This window comes from Leopardus geoffroyi, chromosome A2 (assembly GCF_018350155.1).
Source record: "Leopardus geoffroyi isolate Oge1 chromosome A2, O.geoffroyi_Oge1_pat1.0, whole genome shotgun sequence".
Taxonomy (NCBI): Eukaryota; Metazoa; Chordata; class Mammalia; order Carnivora; family Felidae; genus Leopardus; species Leopardus geoffroyi.
In genome coordinates, this window is record NC_059331.1 from 65,304,965 (window position 1) to 65,322,158 (window position 17,194).

The following is a 17,194-nucleotide window of genomic DNA, read 5'->3' on the forward strand; positions in this document are numbered from 1 at the left end:
TAAGTAAATAACACTGGACCCTGACTTTCCACCGTATACAAAAATCAATTCCCCAAAGGCCCCACCACCAAACACCACCATACTGGGGATTAAAAAAACATACCCACCTCTACCTATACAGACACTTCAATTCAGCTTTTAGGAGAGCATGAGCTTTTCAATAAATGGGCCTGAGAAACTGGGCGTTCAATAGGAGATAAAATCACACTGCAACTTTACATGATACGAAACAATTCAACTGCGATCTCCGTTAAAGCACATACTCATACTTAAAACTTAAGAATTATACCTTATTCCTCCTGTCCTCCTCATGCTTTCACAATCCACGAATAATGTTTCTTGACTGTGCCCCTTAAATATATTAAATCCATCCACTTTCTCTATTGCCATGGGCAGGACTCAGTTATTAATTAGGCCATGCTCAGTCTTGCTTTTGTGTGTGTTTTCTGCCAGGAAAACTCTGTTCACAAATCTTTATGACATTCTTCTCATCACACAGGGCTCGACTCAGGAGTCACTTTTTGAGTCAAGTCTTCCTAAAAATCCAATTGATATGGTCCTCCATCCAAACCCTAGTTACTATCTCTGATGGTCAGTCTCCATTTAAACCCACAGCCTGGTGCACTTCCCACCCTTCTGTGCCCTGTGCTATGCTTCTTGGAGCTAATACTGAGAGACTCCCTATCACCCAGGGTCCCTCCCTTTGTGTCTGATTGGAAGGAGGCTCCCTTAGAGGTCTGCACAACAGGGCATTTGTTCCCCCCTGCCTCGCTGCTGGGTGTCTGCAGTGACCACCTTGCCATATGCCCACAGCCTGCCCCAGGCAGCCCATCTCCCCAGCTCCAGCCCTACAGGCTGCATGGCTCCTTCCTCGTCCTCCTTCAAGCCTGGGGATGGTACGTGATACAAGCTTCAAGGCGTTGTAGTTCTAGATGCTTCAACACACCTTACTGGCCCCCGCATTCCACCCAAACCTCCAACTGCGGCACTTTCATTAAATGCTATTGGATATACTAGTGTTTCCTGTTTGAACCCGACTGATACGCTAGAGCGTATCACATCACCCTGTTTAATGTTTTTATTGTGCCGATCACCACGTGCAATGATTTTATTAACTCTTCTGTTTAAGGGTTGTTTGATCTGATAAACTTAAATATCAGAGAAGCCACTTTTTCAGTTCATTCATCAATGTATCCCTAGGGTCTGACGTTTAGCAATAAGCCACTGTATATATCTCTGAATTCTAACACATGTCTGGATGAATAAAATAGAAAATAATGCCACTACTGTACTGAAGGTATTTATGAGTTGCTGAAAGATAAGGATGAAATGGCTCAGGATGGGAATAGCAAGTTATGCTATGAAGCCAGCATCTTATTATTGAAGGTTTTAAAGTAAAAAATGAGGGGATTACACTAGGAATTTAGGGGTATAACTGAAAGCTATGTGAGATATGGGCTGAAGAGGAGAAGAATAATTCCCCAGTTAGGAAGGGAACGTAATCATTCCACATGAGTGTGTGCGCGCGTGCGCGCGCGCACACACACACACACACACACACACAGAGAATTCAAATTAGACGACTGTAACAGGAATAGAGATGAGAAGATAAATTTGGGAGAAAGACCTAAAGGAGGATTGAACTGCAGGCGGGCAGAGAGGGAGAAAGAAGGTACAGAACAGTTAACAGGAGGCCATGGAAGGCTGTCTGGGGAACGGGCCTTGAGTGGCAAGTGTAAAATCCCTGGAGACTAAAGGGAATTAGCCGACGCAGCCTGCGGCGAAGGGAGTGACGCGGCCTAACTCTGTATGGCTGTAAAAGTCTGCTTTTTACTTTTTGAAAAGTGATGCTTGCAGTCCAACAAAAGAAGTTCCAAACTGTCTGTAATCCCATCTCTATTGTGAGAGAGGCTGGAGATGGTGTGAACATTTAAAACTGATAAAATAACCAAAAATATCCAAAGTCAAAATGCTCATTTTTTAAAACTAGTAGTCACATTTCTGTAAATGTATACAAGGAAATAACTCAAAAAATAAAAGCTGAATAATTGTAATGGTAAATCATCTTTAATATCATAGTAACAATAGGAAATAACCTAAAGTCTAACATAAAATGCTTGGCTATCCATTTTAAATAAATAAAACCAGTCTGAAGACAGCAGAATAATACAGAACTATGTTTATACCTTAATGGTTAAAAGAAAGGAAATCATAATGATTTCATTATTCCCACTGAGCCATTACTAATAGCTGTTAGAATTGTAAATTTATGAAGACAAAAATCAAGTGATACCATACAAAAAGAAAAAGAAAAAAAAAAACCCTTGTAAATTTCTTTTCTTCACAGTGCCTTTAACAGTGGTGTTCGAGCTCTTTAGGGGACAATTTAGTATCTTTACATCTTATTATGAAATATAACACATGAAGAGAGAAAAAGACATAAATGTACAATATAATGAATATTGCACAGAAACCTATCTGGAAACAGTTTAGGCTGTAACACAAAACTGCCATCACCCCCAAATTCCTCCTGTGCCCCCTCCAATCACAGTCTCTTCTATCGCTCCAGAAGTCAACACTCTTCTGTTTTGTGGTAATACTGTCCCTGGACTGCATTCTACTTTCAGCATTCATGAATATATCTCTATTAAAGAGTTGAACTATGCCTACGCTACATGGATTCTGTGGTGTTTAGCTTCTTTCCTGTAAGTTAATAAAATGCACCCATATGACTGTAATCCCCATTCATTCACTGTCATTCCTGTAAAGCATTCCATTGTATGAATAGATCACTAGTTATTCACACATCTTACCATTAGTGAACACTTGGGTTGTCTCTAGTTTGGGACTATTAGAAGATACGCCGTGACGAAATTTCCCCGAGTCAAACCCTAGTCACAGAATGCGTGCATGGCACATTTACTACGACATGCAACTGTTTCCCACAGTGGCATGATCTCCACTCACGCAGGCAGAGTGCAGCTGCTCCTGGGCCTCCACCCCTTTTCGGCACCTAGTATTCCGACTGTTTACTTCCTGTCAATCTCAGAGCTGTGTAGTCCGATCTCATTCTGTCTTGAATTTACATTTCCAATTACAGAAAGTGTGAACGTATTTTCATGTACCCATTGATGACCTGGAATTACTCTTTTGTTAAGTACATCTGTTCAAATCTTTTCCCATTTTTGAAAATTGTTTTGTCTTTTTTCGGGGCGCCTGGGTGGCGCAGTCGGTTAAGCGTCCGACTTCAGCCAGGTCACGATCTCGCGGTCCGTGAGTTCGAGCCCCGCGTCGGGCTCTGGGCTGATGGCTCAGAGCCTGGAGCCTGTTTCCGATTCTGTGTCTCCCTCTCTCTCTGCCCCTCCCCCGTTCATGCTCTGTCTCTCTCTGTCCCAAAAATAAATAAACGTTGAAAAAAAAAAATTAAAAAAAAAAAAAAAAAAGAAAATTGTTTTGTCTTTTTTAAAAAGTGTTTTTTTAAATTTACTTTATTTTTTATTTTTTTATTTTTAATATATGAAATTTATTGTCAAATTGGTTTCCATACAACAGCCAGTGCTCATCCCAAAAGATGCCCTCTTCAATACCCATCATCCACCCTCCCCTCCCTTCCCACCCCCCATCAGCCCTCAGTTTGTGCTCAGTTTTTAAGAGTCTCTTATGCTTTGGCTCTCTCCCACTCTAACCTCTTTTTTTTTTTTTTCCTTCCCCTCCCCCATGGGTTTCTGTCAAGTTTCTCAGGATCCACATAAGAGTGAAAACATATGGTATCTGTCTTAAAAAGTGTTTTGTATTAAATTTTTAAATATGTTCTGGGTAGTGGTCTTTTGTTGGTTATATCCATTACAAATAATTTTCCCATTCTGTAGACTACCTTTTCTCTCTTTGCAGTGTCTTGATAAACAGAAGTACTTAATTTAGTAGAAAAAATTATCAACCATTTAATTAAAGTTAGTGATTTTTGTGTTTCTTTTGGGAAATCACTTAAAAAAAATTTTTTTTAACATTTATTTATTTTTGAGAGACAGAAAAGACAGAGCACAGTGGGGCAGGGGCAGAGAGAGAAGGAGACACAGAATCCAAAGCAGGCTCGAGGCTCCGAGCTGTCAGCCCAGAGCCCGATGTGGGGCTTGAACTCACAAACCGTGAGATCACGACTCGAGTCAAAGTCGGTTGCCCAACTGACTGAGCCACCCAGGCGCCCTGGAAAATCATTTTCTGATGCTGAAGACATGATGATATTTCTCTACACTGTATTCTAACATATTTACTATTTTTATGTATTTATGTCTATAACACGTCCGGAGGTGATTGTGACTTTTTAAACTGGGTCCAATTTCATTGTTTTTCTTTATGGCTTGGCATTCCAGTATTACCTCTCTGACACTTTTTGTTTTACATATTTAAAACCATGTTATTAAGCACTCATAAATTTAGCAATCTTACATTATTATATCTTCTTGACAGACTTATCCTTTTATCATCATGTAATGCCCCTCTGTGTATCTAGTGAGACTTCTTGCCAATCCTGTTTTGTTAATATCAGCTTTTTTATTATTATTATTTTTCTTGGTTCTTTGATTTAAAATTAAAACAAAGGTTCAGGGTTGCATATCTGAGCAAGATAAATTTTGGAGTCTAAAAGACCTTATTAAAAACAACTGTATCGTTTAATTCACTTTACTGCATAAAGTACACAGGTATTTTATAAGGTATACTTTATCAATAAAATCATCTCAAGATGTTTAAATACTGTACCTACAACCTAATTATTTCTGACTACTCACAGACACGGTATCACTAACAAAGAGCTCCCTGGCAGCTTTGAATGTACAGCAGCAAATCTTATGTTCAGAGAAAGCAACAGAAATTGACAATATTACATAAACGGTTACTGAGCTATATATTCAATCTGCAACAGTCAGTGAAAAATAGTCTGCTTCCCCAGTAGAAGGAAAGTTATCTTATCTGGGTACTGCTTATCAATGCTACTATTCAAGCATTTAAAAAAGGTATTGCCACACCAATGCTAATACTCAGGAATCTCAGACCTCCATGTGTATCAGAATCACCTTAAATGCTTATTCCAGAAGGAGATGTCTGCTTCCCATACCTTGATATATGTTTCAGAAAATCTTTAGGTAATTTTGATACACACCAGAGTTTTAAAACCACTGCCAAAGTTTAAAGAGGAAGAAAAAGAAGGTGTAGTGGGAAATTATGTCAAAAAACGTTATTTGACATTCAGATGTTTTTCTGAGGCAATTAAATACAAATAAAATGGAGAAAAATAAAAATAAGATAGAGTTTTACAGAAATAATACAAACTACAGAAATCATCCAGGAAATCAAATTTCAGAATCTGTGTTTTAAAAAAAATTATATTAGAAAACAATATAATCTTCTAGCTGGTCTTTGGTTGTATTATCTTTATAATCTATGAAAGTATGAGACATCTAGTATTCACAGACTTAATTAGAATCTTCTTTCTTCAGCATCAAAATGATTGACAAAATCATGACAAAATTAAGCAATGCTAAATATGAAATGAGAGAAGTATTTTACAGTGAAAATTAATTTAAAATGCTAAACGAATTAGAAATGAGAAAGATAACATAGGTAAAAATGTTAAGCCTCCACTAGTTTATAAGCAAGCAATCTTTATCTGTCATCTAGAAGTAAAATCACAGAAGTAAAGTATGACATCCAAAAAAGAAGAAAACACCCGCTGTTCACTTAATCTACTGCTGAGAAAGTAAACGCATTTTTCTCACATTCATGTCCCAATCAATCCTCTTTGTTAAACATAAACTTGCTGTCTCTTCATTTTGGAAGTAAGTTTTACAAAGTACCTCATGTTTTCATTTGCTTCTCTCTAGCATTCCATTTTATACCAAATAGATTTAAGTTCATTTAGTATGCTAATTTTGTCTTGTAACTAATGGCACATTTAATACCGGCTTCCAATTCAAAGGATGAGTTAAATATCTTTTTGGGTAGCATTTGCTCTCTAAAAATTTTGGAGCGATGGCCTCATGTAATATACACAAAAGTACTGTATGCGATGGTCACATTATACTTAATGAGTTCTGTTTTAAAAAGGCAGCTCAGTCTTACTTCATTCGTGTAACAGAAATGATGACAGCACAAAGGTAATTCTAAATTAAAACATTTATTTACCATATGATGGCATAAAATGAAATTAGCAAATCACTAGTTAATAAGTATACTGAGCAATGATAATGATCCCATAAAAATGAAAAAAAAAAATGTTCTTTCTCTCCTCCACTCAAAGATAGGACTCCTGCTGCCACATTAAATTTGTACCTTCCACTCTGCCCTCTCTAAGCCCAGCTAAACCCAGGGTTCTTCTGACAGCACCCCTCTAGCCCTGGTTATGCAACCTCCCCACCCCCCTGCCCCCCCGCAACCTGATGCTCCTTCAGGCCCCTGACTTGGCTAGAACTGCTATCCCTGCATGTTCAAAGTCCTACCTCAAGTCTCACATCAACCCAGAAAGCCATGTCTAATCACATCCTCTGTGACCCAGCCTATCTGTAACTCAGTTTCCTTTATATCATTTCCTTTTCATTCTCTTCCCTATGCCTCTTGTTCCCTAACTGTTCTACGAATGCATTTCCTGTGTCTGTAAACTCTGTGGGCACAGACCCCATGTCTGGGAGAACAAAATAGTATAACAGAGGCAGGAAATACTTCTGAAACTCGTAAGTTTCATTACATACTTCCCATGGGGTCTGTTGTCAGGAATAAAACAATTACTTTAATGAACTTGATCAAACAGGATGATGCATAACAGACTGAATGTTATAATTGCATGGCAAAATGAGAGAATGTGACAACTGTATTATCCAAAATTGTATAAATGCAAAAAATTTTTCAGTAGTAAAATTTTTGTGCTTCTCAGAGATTCAACCCTATTATTTCACTTGAAAAAGCTATGCTTAACTATTTCAAAATTCTTGGAATTAATGACATACAAATATTTAAGCTTTTTAGTTTATCTTAGGTCTTTATAAAGTGAAAATATAAATGCATTTAATAGACAGCTAAACTACCAGGTTCTGGTCTCACTGTTTGGTATTTCCAGGGTTTCTTTACCATTATCTGTGCTCTAAAGTAATATACATAATCACAGATTATCAAAATAGTTACACAGTTGGTATATGTGTTTTATTTGTTAAATCTGTGTCATATTTCCTAAGATAATTTTTCAAGTACATTTTGTCAAATTTCATATCCTTAACCAAAAACTCAATCAGAAAAAAAAAAGGAAAAGTATTATCTACCAATTAAGTCAAGCAAAGGAAAAAGAAAATTTAGTGCTCTATTTTACTGAAAGGATTTTGATCTAACTTAAGATAGAGAGTAGAAAAGAACAATCAGAGAAGACTGAATGAAAATGGTACTAATTTACTGATGTTGCTATTAGAAAGCCTTTTAAAACTGAAGAATAATTGCCTCATTCAACTTTTGAAAACAGAAATTCAAAGACTCTGAATCCATGAATTAACTTATTCTAAACAGCCTCTATAGAACTCTCTTCTTTAATAAGGAAAAGACAGATGAAAGCCAGATAGCACAGATAGCTCCAGATAGCCCTGGAGCTTTGATCAAAAGTCAGAAAAAAACAACTGATAAGAAAACAATTCATATACTTATTGCAAAAAAGAGAAAGTAAAAATATAGCTAGTCTAAACTGTACAAATTTGTAAACTCATCAATAACGGATTCTAAAAAATACATCCTTTGTCTCTTTTTAGGGTAAGTAAATGACTCACACCCATTATCTGTGTGTCCTCCCAGACAACTGCCTAACGCCCCTAACCCTTCTTTGCTAGAATATTAATACAAGGCCCAAGTTAAGCCAGCTTTATTTTCTTTTGTATCTTCAAGCTCACGTAGTCTTTTCAAACACACTGCTTGAAATCAGCTAAAGATCTAAGTGATAGTAAAAATAAATACTAGGCATTCACTTAGGGTCATGAAAAGAAGGAAGGTTTCATAAATATAAACCATGAAATTATAGTTCATTACATACCACAGCATTCAGGACATTTTGGATGTTTTAGGGTATTCATTCCATACCCTGGAAAGCAGCGATTAATCCATACCATTTGAAGAGTACCTTCAATATAGTATATTTCGGGCAATGGCTCTGCACGTCTGCCTAGAACTTCTACTTGTTGATTAAAAAATCTCTCTATAAGATTTTTAGCCTAAAATTGAAATACAATATGAGAAAATTATTATCAGAAATAAGTTAATTTTAGAACAAATAAGGGTGCTTACATATTTAGAGGCAGTGAAAACAAATTCCTGAGGTCCTTATTTATTCTTGCATTCACAGGATATAAATAACAAATAAAAATTTGAAAATGTCACCTATAAACATCAGATTTCCAAATAGACTTTAAATACAGCTACAAAGAAACCATTTGGATATATAACCAGCATTTTGGCCCCTTTGGATTTTGAATAATATATGGATGGGCATATGAGCAAAATCAAAACAGCTCTTTGTGGAGTTAAATATACTCTAAGAAATGTACTCCAACAATTAACGTGCTTTAAAAACGTACTTTAAGAATCTTTAAAAAGCATTCCTTTAAAAAGGAATACCCTCTACTCTTTCCACAAAGAAAAATTAGGTTTAAAATCAAGAGGAAATACAGCAAATGTTAAAATTTCCACTTCTGTGCTCCCAAAATTAAATTAACAAAATAATTAAGGCATCATTCTGATCTATAATTAATTACCTTTTTGCCTGTAATAATTATTCTGGTGTGAGTCTTAAAATTAACAAGAGGTTTTTATGCTTTTCAGTGTTAAAGCAGGAAGTAGGGGCATGAGTTCAAACCCTCTACAAGCCAGTAAGTTCTCCTCAATTTTACCACTCTAACTGGGAACTTCGAATCAGGTCAGGAGCACAAATGAATGGACTCACGCTGATCTCTAACCACTGAAGGTGTACCTCAACTTACTGACTTCTTCACATTTCTCGCAAATTTTCCTTGCATGAAAATTTATTCTAAATAATTATACCAATGTTTTCAATATACTGCATTTAAGGCAAATATTCTATTTGTCAATTACTTACCAGCTTTCTATAGTTTAAATGGTTTGTTTTTGCTTTTGATAAACTTTGGTAAATTTGTTACTGTTTATTTGGTTAAACACAAATTTGGGGTAAGGAAATACTTAAGAATTAATTAGATATAAATCTGGTATCTGATTAGCCATATTTAAATGCCAGACCATAATTAAAAGTTACAGGAGCACAAACATAATCACTCAGCTTCCTAACACCACCTCTAACTAACTAACTAACTAACTAACTAACTAAATCACTGCAACTAAACATGAGAAAACCTGTTAGGGAGAAAAATGATCAGATAAATTAGATTTTCCCTCTAAAAAGAATAAGGATAGATCTCTTATTTGATAAAAAAAAAAAAAAAAGGCAAAAAATTGTTTGAGTCATTAATTAAATTTTTTTTAATTTTTTTTTTTCAACGTTTATTTATTTTTGGGACAGAGAGAGAGCATGAACGGGGGAGGGGCAGAGAGAGAGGGAGACACAGAATCGGAAACAGGCTCCAGGCTCTGAGCCATCAGCCCAGAGCCCGACGCGGGGCTCGAACTCACGGACCACGAGATTGTGACCTGGCTGAAGTCGGACGCTTAACCGACTGCGCCACCCAGGCGCCCCTAAATTTTTTATACTAAGTATGTTGATGGTTGATGTGGGGTTAATTACTTATACCAAAGGGTGAAACTGACAAATTCTCTGAGTGGGTAAGGATTACAAATTTTAACATAAAACTTTTTGGATCAGTGTGGATGATATAAGAAGAAATTGTAATTATAGAAACCCTCCATAAATTAATCATCTGGTCTAAGATATAAAGAATATACCTGACTGAATAAATACCACACTTCCCAGCCCATGCTACTCCTTCCTTCACCACCCTCAAAAAACTTTAAAGAATGATTAAGCATATACGGAAGGACTATGTTCTACAACGACTGGTCATTAATTACAGGGCTGGAATGAGAAGCCATTACTATCTCAATAATGAACAGCCTGTAAAGTGTATGAACTTTTACAGAGAGAAGTTGAACAGCTTATGTTAAATACCATAGTCTGCTCCACTGACCATGCCAACCAAGTTAGGTAGTGAACAAAAGTGACTGGAAAGGCTGTCCTATCTGTTTAATACATTAAGCATTACATTAGCCCAGAAGGCAGTAACTACTTAACATTATGGTAGTTCTGTAATAGATCACACATGCCATACATTGTATAAGACTAGAGTCCAACTGGAGCTCCAATATCTACTGGGGAGAACTAATATCTTCCAGGTGTTAGGGTATTACACCTGTAAGTTAGAGTCCTCTAGAAACTCTTGGTTAACGCCTACATTTGGAAATCTCTGTGGAAAAATAACCATGGTCATCAATTGGGGATGGAATTAAGAAACAAAAATGGAGACAGAAGCTTAAAGGTGTCTTGGATGTAATGGACAGAGCTGTGAATTTGCACAAAAAAGATCAGAGATACTAGTGCTCAGGGAGCAAGTGAGAGAAAGGACATCCTATCTCACAAGAGAAGGTCCCAATGGAGAACTATAAAAAATGATTAAACAGAAATACAAAGTCGTCTTCATGGTGGGAACACTATAACATGGGTACTGTGTACACATCAGTGAGTTGGGCACAGAACTAGGGGATAAAGCTCAGTCTCAAAGCAGGACCGAAAGCAGGAGGAGGAAAGTACAAGTTTATGTAACAGTGTGAAATCCATGGAAGTTGGAACCTGTTCCTGAGATGCACACTGAATCCCAGCACTTCAGAACAGAAAAGGTTAAATTTGCAAGGTGGAGATGACTTCAACCCTGCAGCAAAAGACCAAAGAATCTACTCTTCACTTAGCGATGTCACTGAAGTACTGATTGTTCCAGAGGGATTAAAACTTGCACTGGAACACCAGGCTCTTAAGGAAGAAAGATTAAAGGCAAACTAATTCATGTTTTGAAATTGTTGAGATTTAAATGGTCATATTAAGAATTTTTAAAGTAGTATATTACTAATTGAAAAAAGCAAGTTGCAGGCAGTGGGAGTATGGAAAGGACATTTAAAAATACAAGAAACTGGGGCACCTGGGTGGTAAGTTGGCTGAGTGTCTAACTTTGGCTCAGGTCATGATCTCATGGTTCACTGGCTCACTGCTGTCAGACTGTCAGTCAGCGTAGAGCCCGCTTTGGATCCTCTGTCCCCTTCTCTCTGCCCCTCCCCCACACGCACCCTCCCCTCCCCCCAAAAGTACAAGAAACAATTTCCATTTTCAACTATATGGCATCCTAGATATCCTGAAAAATCCTCCTGCTAAAAATCACCTAACTGAATATATTTCAACAATGAGAGAAAATAAAAGGAGGAGGATAGAAAGACACAGAGAGGGAGGCCAAAAATGAGGAAAAAACTATAAATGTAATAGTAGCTAGATTCCTGATTCATTTCATGCCAGTCTGAGTATTCTAGAGTGTTTTAACTTACCAGCCTAAAGACATAGGGGAAAAAGTCTTAAACCTGTTTAAAAAAAAAAAAAAAAGACTCTGTAAAAAACTGAGCCAAGAAAAACATTCCATCACAAAAGGGAATCAACAAGAAAGCTTCTTTATCAAAGCTGAGGGAGGAAGGGTGTTGGAAGGGGACTATGGAGTGGAGGGCTGGGGAAAGCAAAAACTCCTCTGGGAATTCCTACACAATGGTTTGCTTTCAAGTGGGTTTGGGTTTTTATTGCATTTTCTATGTGGTTTAAGATCCCCAAACTAGAAGTTAACATAAAATGTGGCTTTTTTTGAGAACAACCCTGGAGAGTTAGGCAGAAGCAAACCCAGAAATCCTGCAGAAGCATACCCACAACTTAGGCAAAGGGACTATCTACCAATAAAGGCTGATAAACATGACTTCAGCAACCAGAACTATAAGGAAAAGGATGAAATGAGAAGCAAAAGAAGAAACAGCAAACCGCCAAATTAGAACATCGAGAAAGTCACACAACAGAATTTCAGTTACCTAAGACACAAAAATGATACACAGTATGTTTAAAATACATAAAGACACAAAAGTGATATGAAAACATGAAAAAGGAAATTTATACCATAAAACAAGGTAAAGTACATTTGTAAAACAACCTCCCTAAACTACAAATGATAAATGGCTTGCAAACTGGAGTGAAATTAAAAACTCAATGGACAGACTGAACATCAGAATAGGCCCAGTGGGAGGCAAAATAATGTAACACAATAAATATCTGAGATTACTCAATACAGAACATAAAAAAGAAAAAAGTAAGACAGTAGCAGAAATATGGAGAAATCAATGAGATCATCTAAAACATATTAAAAATAGAAGTTCTAGAGAAACAAATGGGGCAAAAAGGTAATTTTCAAAGTTATTCCAGCAGAAACATTCCAGAAAGGACAACGGCAATGAATCCTCAGATCTCAATGGAAAAATAAATTCTGGAAGAAAAATATGACATGAGAAGGATGGACTGAGATGCAAGAAGGAAAAGTTAACAAGGAAATGGATAAAACTGTGGATCTATCTACATAGACATTGAAATTTTGAAACAATATTAATAATAATAAAAAAAAACTTTTAAAAGAACTAAAATACTGTTGAAAAAAACCCATAAAAATGATCAGGTCATCAGAGTTATAGGTCTTTATGTCCCTTGTACTTTTTTGGAAACTAAAATAAGTAACTTTTGGTTCTGCTATCAAGAATACATCTTAAAATTTGAAGCAAACCCACAAAAAGAGTAAGAAAAGAATGTAAAACATCCAAATAACAGAGGAAAGATAAAGTTTAATCAATCCAAAAAATAAATATAGGGAAGGAACAAAACCTGAAGAATAGAAAACCAGTGTAACTGGTATGTAGTGGAATGATAGAAACCAATCCACATAAAGCAATCGTTTTATTTGAAAATAATAAGGCAATGGACAAGGCAGGATATGAAATAGAATTATTTCTTTTTACAAGGCACAAGGCACAATCAACCAAAAGAAAGCAGAATCAAAGGGAAAATGTTATAAAGAATAGACGGAAGCACCCCCCCCCCATAGAAGGGTGTTGTATTTAAATCCAAATGTAATTAAATTAAATGTTCCAATTAAATATTCCAATTAAAAATCAGAGATTGTTAATTGGACTTAAAAGATTGTTAACTAGATTGTTAATTTGGACCCCCAAAAGAAAGACATCAATAAGATGGCAGAACAGGAGGTCCCAGTTTTCACCTTACACAGAAACACTGTTTGGACAGTAATCCGTGGGTGAAAACACTTTGTAAGAACTCTTCAATATATACTAGAAATGTTCCAGCATCCCCATGGACCACAAAACTCAAGATCGGATACACTGAAAATGGTTGGAAGAACAGTTTCACTTTGACTACATCGCTGCTCCCCTGGGCCAGCAAAACTCAAAACCTGGAAAGATCCTTCTGGCCCACAACTTATCCTATGGGGGAGAGACAGTGCCATGTGAAGGTCTGGCTTCCCAGCCTTGTGGAGCACTGTCCATGAGGCCTGCTCCTGGAGGTCTACTTCTCTGTCTGCACCCAGAACTCAGAGGAAATCAGCAAGGCTGGATCATCTAGGGAAAGCTAAGAACAAAGAAAAGGGATGGAGTCTCATGGGAATGAGCCAGGACACCATGAACTCCAACAGATGGCACGCAGAGCTAAGCAACCAGAGTGAAATTGAGTAACAAGTTTAACTCTGCAAGATGTGGAGAAGGTATACAAACCTGAAATTCCCTTTCAGGAAAGAGGGAGAGAAATGGCACTCATACCCATCAGCCAAGAATCTAAGTGGACTGCTTCAGGGAAAAGAGAAAGGTGACCCTTTGGGCAGCTGGCATGACTCCACAGGCTACACAGGGGCAAAATAATCAAAATACTTCCTTCAGTAGGGAGGGAGAAAAGTGGCACCGGCACACAAAGCCCTGGCATTTCAGGCCATCGCCAGAGGGAAAAGGACTGAGTTGCCCTAAACACCTGATATGGTTCTCGGTACCCAGCATGGCTCTATCGGATTGAGGAAGGGAAACAATTCTAATACATTTCCCCCAAGAGACAGAGCTAGGGGAATTCAGCAGGTGCATCCACTGAAAAGGTTTAAGAGATTCCCCTCCCCACCTCGCCCCACCAAATCTCTAGTCAATCATTCTCTCCTAAAGCAAGACCACAAAGATTGGAGAAAGTGGCAATTTCTTTAAATGTTCATACACCAGCCAAAGCTACCAGGATCACAAATCATCAGGGAAATATGACACCATAAAGGAACAACAACAACAAAAAAGTTCCAATAGTTGACTACAAAGATATGAAGATCCATGAATTGCCTAACCAAGTATTCAAAATAAATTTAAAGAAGCTCAGTAAGCTACAAGAAAACACTGAGAAATAACAAACAAAACAGGAAACAATAAACAAATAAAAGTTCAACAAAGAGACAGAAACCATAAAAAAGAACCAAACAGAAATTCTGGTATGAAGAATACAATGACTGAATGGAAAAATTCAAGAGAGAGCTTCAAAGGCAGACTTGATGAAGCAGAGAAAAAAAAAAACAACCAAAAACCAAAAACCAAAAAAACCCCAAAAACAGCAAACTTCACAGACAGATCATTTGAAATTATCCAGTCTAAGAGAAAAGAAAAACAAAGTGAAAAAACCCACAAGACTCATTTGACATCATCAACTAAATCAATATATGCATTATGGAGGTCCCATAATATAAGAGAAACACAAAGAAATTAGAAAGCTAATTTAAAGAAATAAAACCAAAGAACTTCCTAAATCTGGGGAGAGGAACAGACATCCAGATTCATGAAGCTTAAAGAATTCCAAAAGGGTTGTACTAATCAGTACTACCAAGGACACCAAGAAACATTATAACTAAAATTGTCAAAGTTCACCAAGACTGAATTATGAAACCAGCTGGAGAAAAGCAATCAGTCAAAAAAGGGGTACCCCCACCACCTTAGGATATCAGTGGATTTCTCAACAGAAACCGTGCAGGCAGAAAAGTGTGTAATAACATATTCAAAGTTCAGGAAGAAAAAGAAACTGCCAACAATACCAAAAATACCATACCCATCAAAACTGCCCTTTAATAATGAAGGAGAGGAGACCTTTCAAACTGAAGGAGTTTGACACCACCAGAAGCCCCAGAACCTCAGAGAGAGCACTGCCTTGCAAGAAGTGTTAGAGGGAGTTCATCAAGACGAAGTAAGACGATGTTAGATTGCAACATAAAGAGAATGAAAAGTGTAAATCTCGCTGGTAAAGGTAAATATATATGCAAATACAGAATAATGGAATACTATAAGGATGACGCACACATCATACTTAAAGCTAGTAAAAATGTTAAAGACATAAGTATTAACAATAAATGCAACTACAAAAATCTGTTCATGGATGTACAATACAAAAGGTGTAAACTGTGACCCCAATAACAAAGTGTCGGGGGGGGGGACAAAAATATAGAGTTTTCATATGCAATTACATTATCCACTTAAAACAGACTGTTATAAATGTAAGATTTATATACAAGCTTCATGATAACGACAAAGGAAATATCTCAAGCAAAGAATCAAAGCATATCAGTACAAAAAATTCATCAAAAAACAGAGGAAGACAGCAACAGAGGAAGAGAGTAACGAACTACACAGCAGACCAAAAACAATGAACAAACTGGAAATAGTAAACCCCCACCTAACAATAATTACTTTAAATATAAACAGATTAATCCCCCTCGTCAAAAAGCACAGAGTGGCTTCGTGGATAAAACAAGATGCAACTAACTCCACGCTGTGTACAAGAAAGTGACTTTATATTTAAGGGGATTCACACACTGAAAGTGGAGGATAAAAAGAGATATGCAGATGAAAACCAGACAGCAAGGATGCTGTTCTTACATCTGGGAAAAAAATCCCCTTTGCAGAATAAAAAACTATCATAAAAGACAAAGAATGTCATGCATTATGTAATGATTAAAGAGTCAATTCAAAGGGACAATGTAATAATTATAAGTATATACGCACCAAACACATACGTTTATATAAACATATAAAGCAAATACTGACAGGACTGAAGAAAAAACATGACATCAACACATAATATTAGAAGACTTCATACTCCAATTTCAATAACGGGTAGAATATTTAGACACACAATCAATAAGGAACCATCAGACTTGGACAACACTATACACCAAACAGATTTAACAGATATATTAAACATTCCATAAACACTCATGTTTTCGACACATTATTCACAAGAGCCAAAAAGTGAAAGTAACCTGTATGTCTACCAATGGATGAATGGATAAACAAAATTTGGCATAAATGTACAATGGAATGTTAGCCTTTAAAAGGAAGAAAATTCTAAGACATGGTAAAATATGGATGAATCTTGAGAACATTATGCTAAGTGAAATAAGCCAATCACAAAAATTACTATACTACTGAAATTATATGCAATATATAGAAGAGTCAAACTCACAGGAACAGAAAGTTGAATGGTAGCTGCCAGGACCTGGAGAAGGGGAAATGGGGAGTTAACACGCCTGACCAGCAACTGGTGCTGGTGGAAATACTGCACAGAAAACCCGCAAGACCAGAAAAAGATATAAACAATGCTATCACCCAACATGATATAATCAACTACATACAAGAAAAAAAAAAAAACCACCCAACAAGAACAATACACTTTTTTTTCCAAGTACTCACACAACATTTACCAAGATAGATCATGTTCTGAACCATCTAACAAAGTTCAACAAATTTAAAAGTAATGAAATCAGTGACATCCTTTGGGTAAATAACCAGTAGTGTGATTGCTGGATCACAGGGTAGTTCTTTTTTTGACTTTTTGAGGAACCTCCACGTTGTTTTCCAGAGTGGCTGCACCAGTTTCCATTCCCACCAACAGCACAAGAGGAGTCCCCTTTCTCCACAGCCTTGCCAACATTTGTTGTTTCTTGTGTTGTCCATTTTCGCCATTCTGACAGGTATGACATGGTATCTCACTGTGGTTTTGATTTGCATTTCCCTGATGATGAGTGATATTGAGCATCTTTTCATGTGTCTGTTG

The 17,194-nt window shown here is 36.9% G+C and overlaps 1 protein-coding gene across 2 annotated transcripts in view; it reads right to left on the minus strand.

The window, feature by feature from the left end:
• The window catches only part of LOC123606185 (zona pellucida binding protein), a 114,925-nt gene that overhangs the window by 29,804 nt on the left and 67,927 nt on the right, over positions 1-17,194 (minus strand). For both annotated transcript variants that reach the window (XM_045494257.1, XM_045494256.1), the window contains one exon: positions 8,060-8,237. In XM_045494257.1, the coding sequence (XP_045350213.1) occupies positions 8,060-8,237 (178 nt within the window). The remainder of the gene's footprint in view (positions 1-8,059; positions 8,238-17,194) is intronic.